Here is a 13150-nt window from a genome sequence, read left to right on the forward strand (position 1 = left end):
ATCTGGGCGAGGGAAGGTCAAGGAGAGCTCCAGATGTGTGTAACCTCAGCGGAGTCACGTGCCTCCTGTGGGTCTCAATGGGCAAGGTGGAGACAATACCCGAATGTGTAACTCACAGGGGAATTACGTGGGTCCAACGAGACCATGGGCACAAACACCTCCTGAATGTCGGCTGACGCCATATTTCTTAAGGTAGGCACCAGAAGGAATGGGGGGCTGAACCCGTCTGGGGGGAGCTCCTCAGGCCCGGGGGAAGCAGGACAAGATGCCTTCCCTGGGCGCTGCTGCTGTGACCCTGGAGCTGTGCCCCATCAGAGTAAGATGGTCAGCCCTCAGGGTCCATTCTGAGAGCAGGCTGCTCCCTCCTGAAGCCCTTGAGGATCCTGCCAGGAAGACAAGATCTGAGCCTGGCAAGAAGGAACATGAGGAGAGGCCCAGGGCGCCGACGGCCTCTGGCCTCAGAATGACGCCTTAACTGGGGGCTTCTCAGTTCCAGGGGACCACTGGCTCTTTGGATTATGATGAAAATGCCAGAAAAGTGGGGAATGGCCAACTCTGTAGTGGAAATGTGACCGTAAAAAGACAAAATGCCTGCAAGAATCATGGAAAGAGATCCAGACACAGCACAAGACCCCATTCTCAACAGCTTTATTGAGTGTTCTGAAAATTGTACACCAAAGACTAGTCGCTACAACGGGCACCGCTAACGTTTCCGGCCGTGGAGGAATCCGCTACTTCTTGGAGGGTTTGTGCTCTAGGCTAAGATCCTGGGGGGCCTCTTTTCTTTCCGCTTCATTCTCATCCTCCTGTGGAATGGAATTAAAAAAAATTAAATGGCCATTTGTATTGGTGAACGCTTTAGCAAGAGTGTAACAATTCTACTCAGAATAGGAGAAATCCTTCACTCTCACTGTGAATGCAGCTGCCCTGACATCCATTTACTCACTTCCAAGGAACTCTGAAAATCTGGAGGGTGAAATGGGATGGTCTTCCCAACTTTTTGGTGGGTGTTATTTTTATACTACTCTTTGACCATGGTCTGCTTTTAAAATGAACATATTTCATCACTGTCCTTAAGAGGACTTCTGAAAAGATGTGGCAGTGAAAAGTGTTCTTACTCTCTTTCTTTCTGAAAGCAGACACTTTTACTTTGCTATTTGATGAGAGATAATAAATCTAACTTCAGAGACATTTTATGTGTTGCGGCATCGCCGTCTGGTCCCATCTACCATCTCTTCTTGACAGGCCTGCCCATTTCCCAATTACTTGTACCACCATCTGTTATCTGAAGATCAGTCAGGTCTAAAATAGGAAACATGAGCGTGTCAGGCAGGCGTGGGTTTACAATCTACACCTTCAGCTCCGACAGGAGGGAGCATAATTCACGGTGGGCTCCCTCCCTCCCTCCCTCCCTCTCTTGGAGGAAAGGAGTGACATCATGGCACCCGTTTCCCTAGGGATGGCTAAGCACTCTGTGCCCAAAACGGAATGGTGACCTCCAGAGAATAAGTCATTGCACAAGCATTTCTGAAGCTAGCACGGAGCCCCCCTGAGTCTACAGGGTCTTTCATCAGTCCCTGAGTAGACTGCAATCCTGGCTTCACTGCCCTTCTGTTTTGCAAATAAGAGCTGAAGATTAAAATGTCTAACTCCGAAGTAAACCGAGGCACCCACATTGACTACCAAGTTCCTTGGAGATCTCTGCCGTGATCAGACTTTCACAAACACAACAAGGAAGCCAGAGGCTGGCGTGAGGGTGCCTGCTTCAAGCACGTCCGCAGCCCAGGCGTCACGGTCCCTCTGGTTGGCGGAGAGACATCTGGGAGCCCTTCCCTGAACCTGCTCCATGCAAGGACAGAATGCCGGGGATTCTCCTCATCCTTCCCTACCCAGCTGCCTTCCTGGACTTCATCGTCTCCAGACACACCATTCTACCAAACTCTTGCCTCTTTGGACTATTTCCTGCCCCGATGCCAGGCTTCATGCTGCCCCCCACACCAGGCGCTCCCTCTCTTCTCGGGTTATTTTTACATGCCATCTTCCTCCATAAGGGTGACAGCTATCAGGGTAATTGCATCACCGCCTCCCCTATTCTCCAGGATCATGGAACAACTCAAGGTCTCGTACCTCACCCCCTCTGGGTGTCTGCACACGTCACTACAGTGACACGCGCAGGGCCAAAGCCACAGGACCACATTGGCGGAGAAGATGCTTTTATGATGAGGCTTGTCTGGGCTCCTTCAGGAGCCTCAGAGGGATCTCTGCTAGGCACCAAATGAACGAAGCCTTTGTTTTGTTCACAGCACTGCAGACATGGAACAGGCAGACAGGCCCGGCTCTCACGGAGGCCACATGCCAAGGGGGGCTGTCAGTGGCCAGGCAGATGGTTCTAACGTGGCACTGCAGTGAAGAGCATTACGGGGAAGGCTAACTCCAACCCTAACCAAGACCACGCCTTCGGGGTGCTGCATGGAGGGGCCAGGCCTTCTGGGGGATGCTCCTAAAGCCCCCAGGGCTTCCCAAAGGCAAAGACCACTTATATCCCAGTGCCTCCTGCCAGCTGGATAACCCCAGAATGTTGGTGTTGACTGGCCCCTGGCAGTTTTCTCCAGTGCCTTGAGGAAGAGGGAGTGAGCCTGGCATGTGACGGGCCCCACCGGTGTGTCACCATGGCTACAGTGCCAGGGCTCTTCTGGGCCTACACCCAGGTACCCACAGAAACTCTAAGACAGCCCCACAAAGAGGACTTTTCTTCACCATTAACGATGAATACCAATGACAATTATCATGAAGTACCTTCAAGTTTATTACATTTTGCTTAATACTAGTAACAGCTAGCATTGATTTAGCACTTTTAAGGTTTGTAGTGTGGTTTACAAATATTATTTCATTTGATCCTCACAATGACCCTGGGATGTGGATACTTTTATTATTGCTGTTCTCCAGATAAGGAAACTAAAGCCAGGAGAGGTTAAGTGACTTGCCCATGGTCACACAGCTACTGGGCTCTGACTCCAAGCCTGGACCCAGCCGGGAGGAAGGTGCTGCTATCGCTTCCATCTTTAGATGAGGAAGTGAGGCAACGTGAGGTCACATCAGCTGCCCAGTGGTCTTCCTGACTCCTCGTCCACAGCTCCTTCCACAGTTTCAACAGATGTGCAAACACGTCTGGTTTCAGCAATTAGAGTCAATGACCATTTATTTTGAGCAGAGTACTGTGCTGGGGGAAATCCAATGTTCAGATAAAACACAGTGTCTGCCCTCATGCAGTTTTCTGGCTAGTGGGGTGATGGGCACAGACCCAGACAAGAACAAACAGTCAGCTATGTGAGGCCTGGGTTGGGGGGACGCAAGCAGAAAGGCTGAAGATGGCATCAGGAGGGTAGAACACAACACCAAGTGACAGCAGCGCATCTATGCCAGACCTTGTGGCTCCCCCCAGCCACCGCATCTTGTCCAAACGCAGTACGGCTCTGGGGCTCCGACCTTCTGGGACACTGAGCAGTCACTTCACCTTACCTCCCTGTGTGTACAAAGGAGGTTGGCTTAGATCACTTGGGGGCTTCCTAGGCTGAACCTGGGATCCCAAGAAGTAAGAGCCCTGGAAAATGAATGGCCAGTGATCCAAGGACCCCGGTTGCTACCAGCTGCTGGGCCTCTGAGACAGACACAAATGTGCTGCATTAGAGGGCCTGGCATTGCTCTGACCAGGAAGTGCTGGGGCGACCCTTCCTCAGAGGGCGGAGCCTGGCTCCACCAATCATCTCTGTGACTGCCCTGACAGTGGGACATTGGCTTCACGGGTGCTCCAAGCAGCACCAAAGCATGAGCCCACAGGGACCACCGGGCTGAGTCTCCCCTCCGAATGGCAGCCCTCGTAAACTTTTGCCGTGGAAATACTTCCACTCCTCACAGCTCCCTTTTTGTGGTCCACAGAGGCTGAACATGCTCACAGTAGCACATGCCACATTAGTCCAGTGGTTTCTGCATCTCTCCCACGTCTGGAGGGAGGACCCTGGGAAGCCGTCTCGGGGTCCTACTCTATATGGCAACCACAGAGAGGGTATGAATTTCTCGGAACTGCCTTCACCTGAGGATTGGAGCTCAGAGGACCATTTTTCATCCTCGTTTGGCTTTGTCCCTCTTATCTCAGTGGGCTGCTGACGACAGAGGCTGCTTCCAAATTGTAAAAATTCCACCAGGGCTCCAGGAGGTGAAGCCGACGCTGCACCAGGACATGCTGGGCCCGTTGGCGTCTTCCTTCTCTCAGGAGATGACAACTCCCTTCACCCAAAGGCTCCTGCCCAGGGGGCTCCCCACTCAGATCACGGCAGAGGCATGCCTGACTGTCTCACTCACAGCAGCTCCGAGCCACTTATGAACAAGGTGTATGATGAATGCTTAGTGAAACCTTTTCTAGTGTTTCCATTTATCAACATGAGGAATCGCTCAAGGGGCAGTTTGCTATTTGCAAACAATGCAGGTAGTGGACAAAGGAAAGCCCTAAAGGTGAGGCCTCTACTCTCTCCCATACAACTCTCATGCAGGCTGATTTCCGTCTACTGTGAAATTAAAACACTTCTCCTGTTTATTTATGCTATCCTACCTCAGAAAGAAGGCAGAACATCTCCTACCAGATAGTCAGTCTATCCCCTCACCCCCCAGCACAAATGCCTGGCGGTCAAAGGCTGCAGAGAGCTGGGAAGCTCAATCTTAAAGTGTTAACACTGTTTTGGGATCCGCCTTTTGCTTTAAAGTCTCCTCTGAGTAGCCAAAGACAGACAAGCCACTGTAACACGGTCCAGATGGACAGCCGAAGCTGGGCATTAAAAACAAAACACAAAACAAGCCACTGGCCGCCACCACCAAACCCGGCAGACGTGAGGCATGTCAGCGAGATGCCTGAGGTCGTGTTAATGCTACACAGCTTGGGGTATTTTATACCTCTCAACCCAAAGGCACACGTCGCAAAGCAACAAAGAGACAACTCTCTAGGCTGTGGAACCCTCCACCATGTTGCAGAGACGAGACCCGGGGGAGAAAGCCTCCCTCCCTCCCTTCCAGCGCCTCTGGGAATCTGCTGGCACTGCCCAGTGGGAGAAAATTTATCTCAATAAATGAAAAGCATATTGACCCTAATGAACACGTTTTAGGCCAAATAAGCCCACTGCACGCTTGTGACCAAAATTAATTAGAGTCTGTAATGTTCTACAAGTTCACCATAATTCTTTAAACGAAGCATTTATTTCCTAGTAATAAACATTCGGTTCATTAAGTCAAGCGCACACGTGTGACGTGCCACACGCAGTCCGTCTGCCAGCCGCCGTTCTGCTCTCTGGGACAGTTTTCCAAGGCCCTGAATAAGCAATTGAAGACCACGCTTAAATTCGCTGAGTTCGCAGATTTAGCATTCTTATTTCATTTAATACAAAGAGCAATTAATCTACTATTTTATAACTGGATTCCGACTCTAGTGGGCCATGAGAGACACTGAAATGAACTTACAGGAAACGCTTAATTAAATTTACCATCAAAAGCTCCAGTGAAGTCTTCTTATGACAGAAGAAGTTGCATATTTAACTAGAAAATATAAAGCTACAATATGAAATCAGACTTGGAAATTCTTAATAACCTCAGCTAAAATATGTGTGGCATTAAATATAATGACCATTTGAAATGATTTTCAAATTTATTTTTTCTTCCTCCGGGTGACTAAAAACAAAAGAGAGCTCATTAAAATGGCTAGTTTTTATTTAGTGCTGGTGTTAATTGCCCAGATCCCTTGGGCATGCCACAAACATAACAGGAGGGATGACAATAAGGAAATTAGCATTTTATTCACAGATATAATCAACTTCCAATTCTCATTTGGGGGTTGACAATTCCAGTTTTGAAAATCAGTTTTATGGATGTCTTTTGTGTTTTACTGGCCATTTATGCATGTGGTCAAGCCCACATTCTCTGTTTTTCCCTCTCCCTTTCCTTCCTCTCTTTGGCCCTCAGTGGTACTGGATCTTTCTAGTCCGTGTGCTCAGGAGACAGCTCTATCTCTATTCTTGGGGAGCAGGGAAGAGGGAAGGATGGGGCTTCCTTGAGGCTGCTGAAACTGGCCCGTTGTGGGACTCAGCACACCTTCAGGAGCAATGGGAGTTACAAGGAAAAATAAAAAAGCTGTTTATTGCAGTGTGATCATAGTCTGAGCCATTGCAGGTGACCAGCCACACCCAACTCTCATCATCATCATCATCATCATCACCACCATCATCGTCGTCATCATCATCACCACCATCATCATCGTCATCATCATCATCACCACCATCATCATCACCATCATCACCACCATCATCGTCATCATCATCACCATCTGACATTTTAAATTTTTACAAATGAGGACACTGGATGAGAGAGGGTTAGTGGTTTTCCCAAACTCATACAGTAAGTATTCGAGGCTAGACTCCAATTCCAGAAGGTCGATTTCTGAGATCCTTGGTGAGTATGACCCACCCTTAGTCTTGGTCACCCAGAAACTGCCTGGAAATGTCATGGGTCACACCTAAGGGGCAGTGAGCTCTCAGTCCCTGCTGGGGATGTCACAGATGAGACTTATGCCTTAGGTATGGTTGGACTAATGGCCACTCTGAGGCCCTTGACAACTGAATCCGTGATTCCATGACCAAGAAGCACTTTAGTACAGCCACAGGCAGACACTTTGCTGCTCATCTGCCGACAGATCTCTCAAATGTCTAGAGTCACTCGAGGAGCATTTTCAACCACAGGCCCCCGAATACCCATTATCTGACACACCAACCGGGAGAGCCCTGAATATTCAGCTGAGCAACAAGGCTGCCATAGCCCCATCCACAAGAAATCCACGCAGAACATTGATTCACTCATCACTAGGAGCCTTTTCATGAAGGTGTGACTCTCTGGCCATGGCGATGACCTTGCCGCTGACTATCAACTCATTATACAGAATCTGAAGGGTGCAAATTAATGGCCACAACAATGAGATCAAGCCCAGAAAACACGTGAGCTGGCCGACATTTGACGCAGAAAGAGACAGCAGCCACATGCTACATACACCAGGTTAGAATATAAACTAATTTGTAAAACGTTATGAAGGATAGATAATTGTGAAAGCAGTAGAAGGAAAAGCTGTTTAAAGAAAGTTTGGCAAGAGATCCAAAGTCATCTCAAGGACATTTCATTCATGGATGAAAATGGGAGACAGGAGGAAAAATGGCAAAGCTCTGCAGATTGTTTTCATAAACCATGTTCACCAATGAGGACAGCAGCACTTCCGTAGCTGTGCACTAAACACTATCCATCCCCCATCACCATATGTACTTACATGTACACAGAAACGGTATTACTTTGAAGGTGAAGCTGTGAACTGGCCCACCCATTCTGGAGAACAGTTTGGAACTACACCCAAAGGGCTACAAAACTGAGCACACCTTTGACCCAGAAATATCACTACTAGGTCTGTACCCAAACACATCAAAGAAAAGAGAAAAGGACCCATATATACAAAAATATTTACAGTAGCTCTTTTTATGGTGGCAAAGAATTGGAAATTGAGAGGATGCCCATCAATTGGGGAATGGCTGAATAAATTGTGGTATATGATTGTAATATTATTGTGCTATAAGGAATGATGAGCAGGATGATTTCAGAAAAACCTGGGACGACTTACATGAACTGATGCAGAGTGAAGTCAGCAGAATCAGAACATTGTACACAGTAACAGCAATACTGTAAAATGATCAACTGTGAATGATTTAGTAACTGTTCAACACAATGAGCCACCAGAATTTCAAAGGAATTATGATAAAAAATGCTCTCTGCCTCCAGCTAGAAAACTATGGCCTCGGAATGTAGGCTGAAGCATATTTTTTTCCTTTATTTTTCTTGCCTTTTTTTTGGTGGAGGGTGAGGTACATACCTAACGCAGAAATGTTTCGCGTGACTTTATGTATGATGGGTATCCTATTTCTTACCATCTCAATAGTGGGGGGAGGGAGAGCATTTGAAACTGAAAATAAAAGTAAAATTCGTATTTCATCCACCGCCCCCCCCCCGAAAAAAAGAAATGGCAATCAATGGTATAAAGACTGAAAAAGCAGCCAGAGTGGACATGTATGTAAAGGGGATGTATGCTGGAGGAGACACAGGTGGGAGGAGAGTGATGGATGAACTGACAAGGCATCTGAAGATGTAGCATCTCAGACCGTACCACTCTCTAAACAAGGCTACTGTAACCAGAGGGACAACCGTCAACTTAGAGAGCATGTTTCCCACTTATGGACAATCATCTATTTCCACATCGTGGGACCCTCGAGGAGACCGTCAGTGAGCAAGCAGCTCCTGCAAGCGCTAAGGAACCACAGACCGTGTCTTTATCATCCGGCAACTAGCTGCCAGACACACGGAAGACAAGACACCACGGTGACTACTTTACTCTGAAGAGAACATTCGATAGAGCAAACTGCTGCCTTACAGGCACTTTCTCACCACGGTGCCCCCATCCATGCAGTAGAAATCCTTTCCAATTCCTCAAAAGACAAAACTCAAAGAAATGACTCTCTGATCATCAACACTGGGGAAGACACATCTGCTAATCACACTGCTGACCAGTGGGCAGAAGATCCAGCCAGGCGCCTTCAAGAGGAGAAGGAGGCCCTCGAGATGCTCCTGTTCCCAGAGGACACTGGGCTTGCTTAAAGAAGGTAGGCCTAGGAGACCATGGGGCCTCCCGTTTGGGATCTGTGACCACCCCAAGGAGTCCGGTGCATCGACGACAATGTGTCCTTGGGTGGACAACCTCCAGGACGTGACCACTGGTATGTACATCTGGAACAGGTCATATGGGTGAGCAGTGACTTGGACCCAGAGCCGAACATGAACAGGAGACCGGGCTGACTGCAAGGGTGCTTTAATGACCTCAAGCTTCCCCTGGAAACGAGGGCCTGCCTTTTTAATGCCAATGTGTCACTGATGTCGCTGTATACCAAGACGGGAAGAAAGCTGCTTCTGACCAATTAAAAATGGCACCAGGGAGCACACGACAGTGACAAGGTACACTTCAGGAAGGCCTCTGCAGGACATCACCCAAGAAATGTAGGCAAAGGCTGACTTCGCAGCAAGCAAGGGGAGAGCTAACAGGGGCTACTGAGAGTTCTACTGGCTTCTCTGGGATGCCTTTGGCATGCTAAGTGGGGCCCATGGAGTGAACTTATGGGAGGGACGGACGAGAGATGCAGAGACGGGCTGGGGACCGCCTGACGAGAGGCAACATTCAAACTGATGGGGTCCAAGGGCTGCCACGTACCTGGCCAGCCTGCTCTGGTCAGAACATGGCTGGAGGTCTGTGTTTAGTTCTTGGCCCGGTAACGGAGAGTGTCAGAAGCTGGTTTATGCCGCTGGGGGTGCCACAGAGCACAGAGCGCTGGGCCTGGAGCCAGCAAGACCTAAGTTCCAATCTAGCCTTGGACACATACTAGCTTTGTAACCTGGGCTCAGTTCCCTACCCACTGCCTGCCTCAGTTTCCTCAACTATAATACGGGGGTACTAACAGGATCTCCCTTCTAGAGTTGTTGTGAGGATCAAATGGGATACTTGTAAAGCGCTTTGCAAACTTTTAAGCACTACATACATGCTGGCTAATATCTTTCTTATTATCAGTGATGACATTCTGAGTTGGAAGGGGCCAACCTCTGGAGCCAGAATCCCTGTATCAACACCCACAACAAGTGGTCATCCAGCCTCTCGTGGAACCCGTGAGGGAGAAGGAGTCCTCCACGGCAGCCTCCCCTCTGGGGCCAAACAAAGCAAATCCCAGACCCTTGACAGCCCAATACCAGACCACAGCGGGGACGTTCCGGCCCAGTCTTCCCCTCTGCCGGCTGAAGAGTGTTATTGTCCTCCAAAGAATCCTCAAGTGGCACGGATGCCTCTGGGAGTGTCCTTCTGAAGATGAGGTGCACAGGAATGAGTACCAGACCCCAGGGGCCAGGTGACCAAGGCGGGCCGCAGGGAGGATATCACGTCCTTCCTGCTGGACGCCACGCCTCACATCATGCTGCCCAAGAGGGCACTGCTCTTTCTGGCTGCCATATTTAACAGTTAATGTACTGAGCTTGAAATTTACGACAACTAAAATCTTTTAAAATTATTTTAAAAAATAAGTTAAAATTTTATGGATTCTCTTTTAACATCATTCACTTCTGAACTTAGCCCTTTCTCCAATTCCAACCTCAGCTAGTCCTTCTTTGGAACAAAGAAAGAAAAAAACCCCTTAAGTAAAGCCAAGTGACCCATCTGCCCCCTTTGGCAGTGTATGCAATATTCCACACCCAGAGCTCCCCATTTTTTCAACAGAAGGCTGAAGGTACTTTCCTTCGTCTTTTGCTGGGGTTCAGTTTGGTCATTATAATGAAATGATAGTTGATTCTCTCAGGTCTTTATAAAAACTAAATGCTCACCACAACGCCTCCATCTTTACTCATTAAGTTGATTTTTTTTTTAATTTAGGTGTAAATAATATTTAAATCTGACCTATTATATTTGTTCAGTATTGGCTGGACCAGATAGCTTCTAAGATTCCTTCCAAATAGCAAAAATAAGATTGTTATACATCTAATAAGCAATGTTTAATATAAACAGACCAATAATTTTCAAATGGACAAATTATGACTCAATTTTCCAATTTGATTTTGTTTATTTATAACAAGTGGCTATTTTCCCAAATTGTCTGGACATTTTATTCTGGTCCATCAGGAGATGCCAAGTTGTTTCTCACAAAAGTTAAATCAAACTTCTTCGCTCTTGATTCAATTATTTCCCGATATCATTAGATTCAAAGTGTCCAATGATCTAAGGTTCTAAAGCAAAAAGGGACCAAAACAATCCACCAGGGGCATACAAAAATGGTACCAGAAGCCTGAGGGACCCAGGCATGTTCCCCTCAAACAGTGAAGCAGCACGCTCCGAGGCAGGGTTCTAAAAGCTAGGTTCCCGCGCTGGGACACGTCATTAGGAGGGCCATGGAGTGAGCACCACTTCCACTCTCACCACGATATCCATGTGGCCAATGAGGGTGCATGGGGGATCAGGCCACGCCCTTCGGTTGTCTGTGCCACTGTCCTGTACTTGGGAGAAAGGCTGCCCGTGGACCAGCAGAAGTGCTGGCTCATTGAGAACCCTCCACTGATGTGGGAGCATTCTGGCTCACTGGCATGAGGGCCTCAGGAATAGCAGGCAGAACATGGATTGGGAAAGGCCTTCCCCTTGTGGAGAATCTATGGGAGGACAAGGCTTGCACAGGCTGGGTGGTGATCTGTACCACTGGAGGGAATACCCACACTCTCATCTGGGAAGATGACAGAAGGCTTCAGGGAAGAAGTAGCACCTGACCTGACCTCGAAGGAAGAGAAAGACTTCAACAGGTGAAGACGCTGTGCCAAAACATGCTTTGTAATCCTTTGGACTCAGCAATAAGAAGCATGCTTTAAAGGGCTAAAAGTTTTACAAGCCAATCTAAACACCGCAGTCCTTGGAGAAGGAGAATCCACACGCGTCTCCATTCCAAGCTGGACGCTCCTCTCCCTAGAGTCAATCACCAATCTTCACTCTTCCTCTGGAAATTAGCAGCTCGTTAGACACTCAAGTGACACACCTTCTGCAGCACATTAGTTCTTCATGGTTAGAACCAAGGAAAGTTCATCCTGCTTTGAGAAAATTTAAGCCATTAAAATTTTAGGGAATTTCCTAAGACAAATAGGAGTACTGAACCTGCAACGTCCACAAAACACCATAAACATGGCAACCGCAGCTTTATCCCCACATCCTAACCCTTGTGAACAAGCAGTCTGATTCAGACAAGATGGAACCATGCCAAACACCCAGCCTCTGCCTAAGAGGGATGGAACAAAGCTAGCCAATGAGACCCACTGGCCAAGCACTTCAGACACACCGTCTCAACAGAACCTGGCAACAAGCCCATTTTACCAACGGCTTGGTGGTGATGGTCACACAGCGAGTGAGGGTCAGAGCTGAGATCTGAGCTCAGGTCTCCCCAGTATGCTCCATACCAGGTGGCCTTCATCTGGGGTCAAAGAAATCTACTCTGTCATTTAAGACAACAGATTCTTGAGGATCCCACAGTTAGTACATGCCAGAGTACATGCCAGTCTCCACATCTTGCAGAAAGATTTCTAAGACAAGTCTAGAGTTTTGAGAAATCTCTGAAAGCAGCCCAAGGGGGTGGGTGTGGAAGGCGACATGCAGTAGTCAGATGAGTGCACGGCCTTCCCAGCCTTGCTCTGATGCCTCCCCTATTCTACGTTCACTGGCCACCATCTGAACTCAGGCCCCCCTCACCTCCTCTTGCCCAGACTCTGGCAATGATCTCCTCTGCCTGCCTCCAGTTTCCCACCCTCCCCCCTAACTCAATACCATTTCCATTGAATACAGGTCTGACAACACCCTTCCCCCCACCCCCCCAGACTCTAGAATCATCTCTCACACCCTTTCTTGACTTCTTTTTGGGGTAGGTTTCATAATGTATGTTGATCTTAGCCTAACTCAGACATACTCATATTGGGAGTACCAGGGTAACCAGTTAGTTTGGAATCCGCTGACCAAGGCCAATGATTGCTCTGGAGAGCATGGCTTGGCAAGACGAGAAGGATCCTAACATCTCTGAGAAGGAATTCCTCCCCTGAGAAGGAAGCCCTGTGTGCTTGACTGTAATGAACACTCTTTCTCTTTTTACGTTTTTTTTTTCCATTAGGCATGGGTCTCTGGGAGGTGGATAAAGGGAGAAATGCAGATGATGTAAAAGCTGAAATAATCAATGAAAATCTATTTTTTAAAGAATACTGGCTTTTAGAACCCAGCCCTCCAGGCTACTGAATTACAGAACTAGTACAATGGGCCTGCAACCGTAGAAATAATATCCCATCATGTCTGGTGATAGTCCAGCCCCATTAATCCTCTTGTACAGCAAGGTCCCGGTGAGGACACTCTCTCAACCACTGCGACAGAACCCGCTCTGCCGTCGACGTCTCAGGGACCTGCCCAAGGCAAGGAGGGTCCAGCTGGCACGTCCAGGGTGGCACATGCAGAGCAGGGAGAGCCTGGATCTGA

At 48.2% G+C, this 13150-nt stretch overlaps 1 protein-coding gene across 3 annotated transcripts in view; it reads right to left on the reverse strand.

Annotated features, from left to right (window-relative positions):
- Window positions 1–631: 631 nt before the first annotated feature.
- The window catches only part of PHF14 (PHD finger protein 14), a 174495-nt gene continuing 161976 nt past the window's right edge, over window positions 632–13150 (reverse strand). For 2 of the 3 annotated variants that reach the window (XM_027872045.1, XM_027872043.1), the window contains one exon: window positions 632–806. In XM_027872045.1, the coding sequence (XP_027727846.1) occupies window positions 755–806 (52 nt within the window). In that variant the 3' untranslated portion in view covers window positions 632–754. The remainder of the gene's footprint in view (window positions 807–13150) is intronic. The other variant, XR_003569997.1, reaches the window with a different exon arrangement.

This window comes from Vombatus ursinus, unplaced genomic scaffold, assembly GCF_900497805.2.
Source record: "Vombatus ursinus unplaced genomic scaffold, bare-nosed wombat genome assembly UNPS02014799.1, whole genome shotgun sequence".
Classification (NCBI taxonomy): domain Eukaryota; kingdom Metazoa; phylum Chordata; class Mammalia; order Diprotodontia; family Vombatidae; genus Vombatus; species Vombatus ursinus.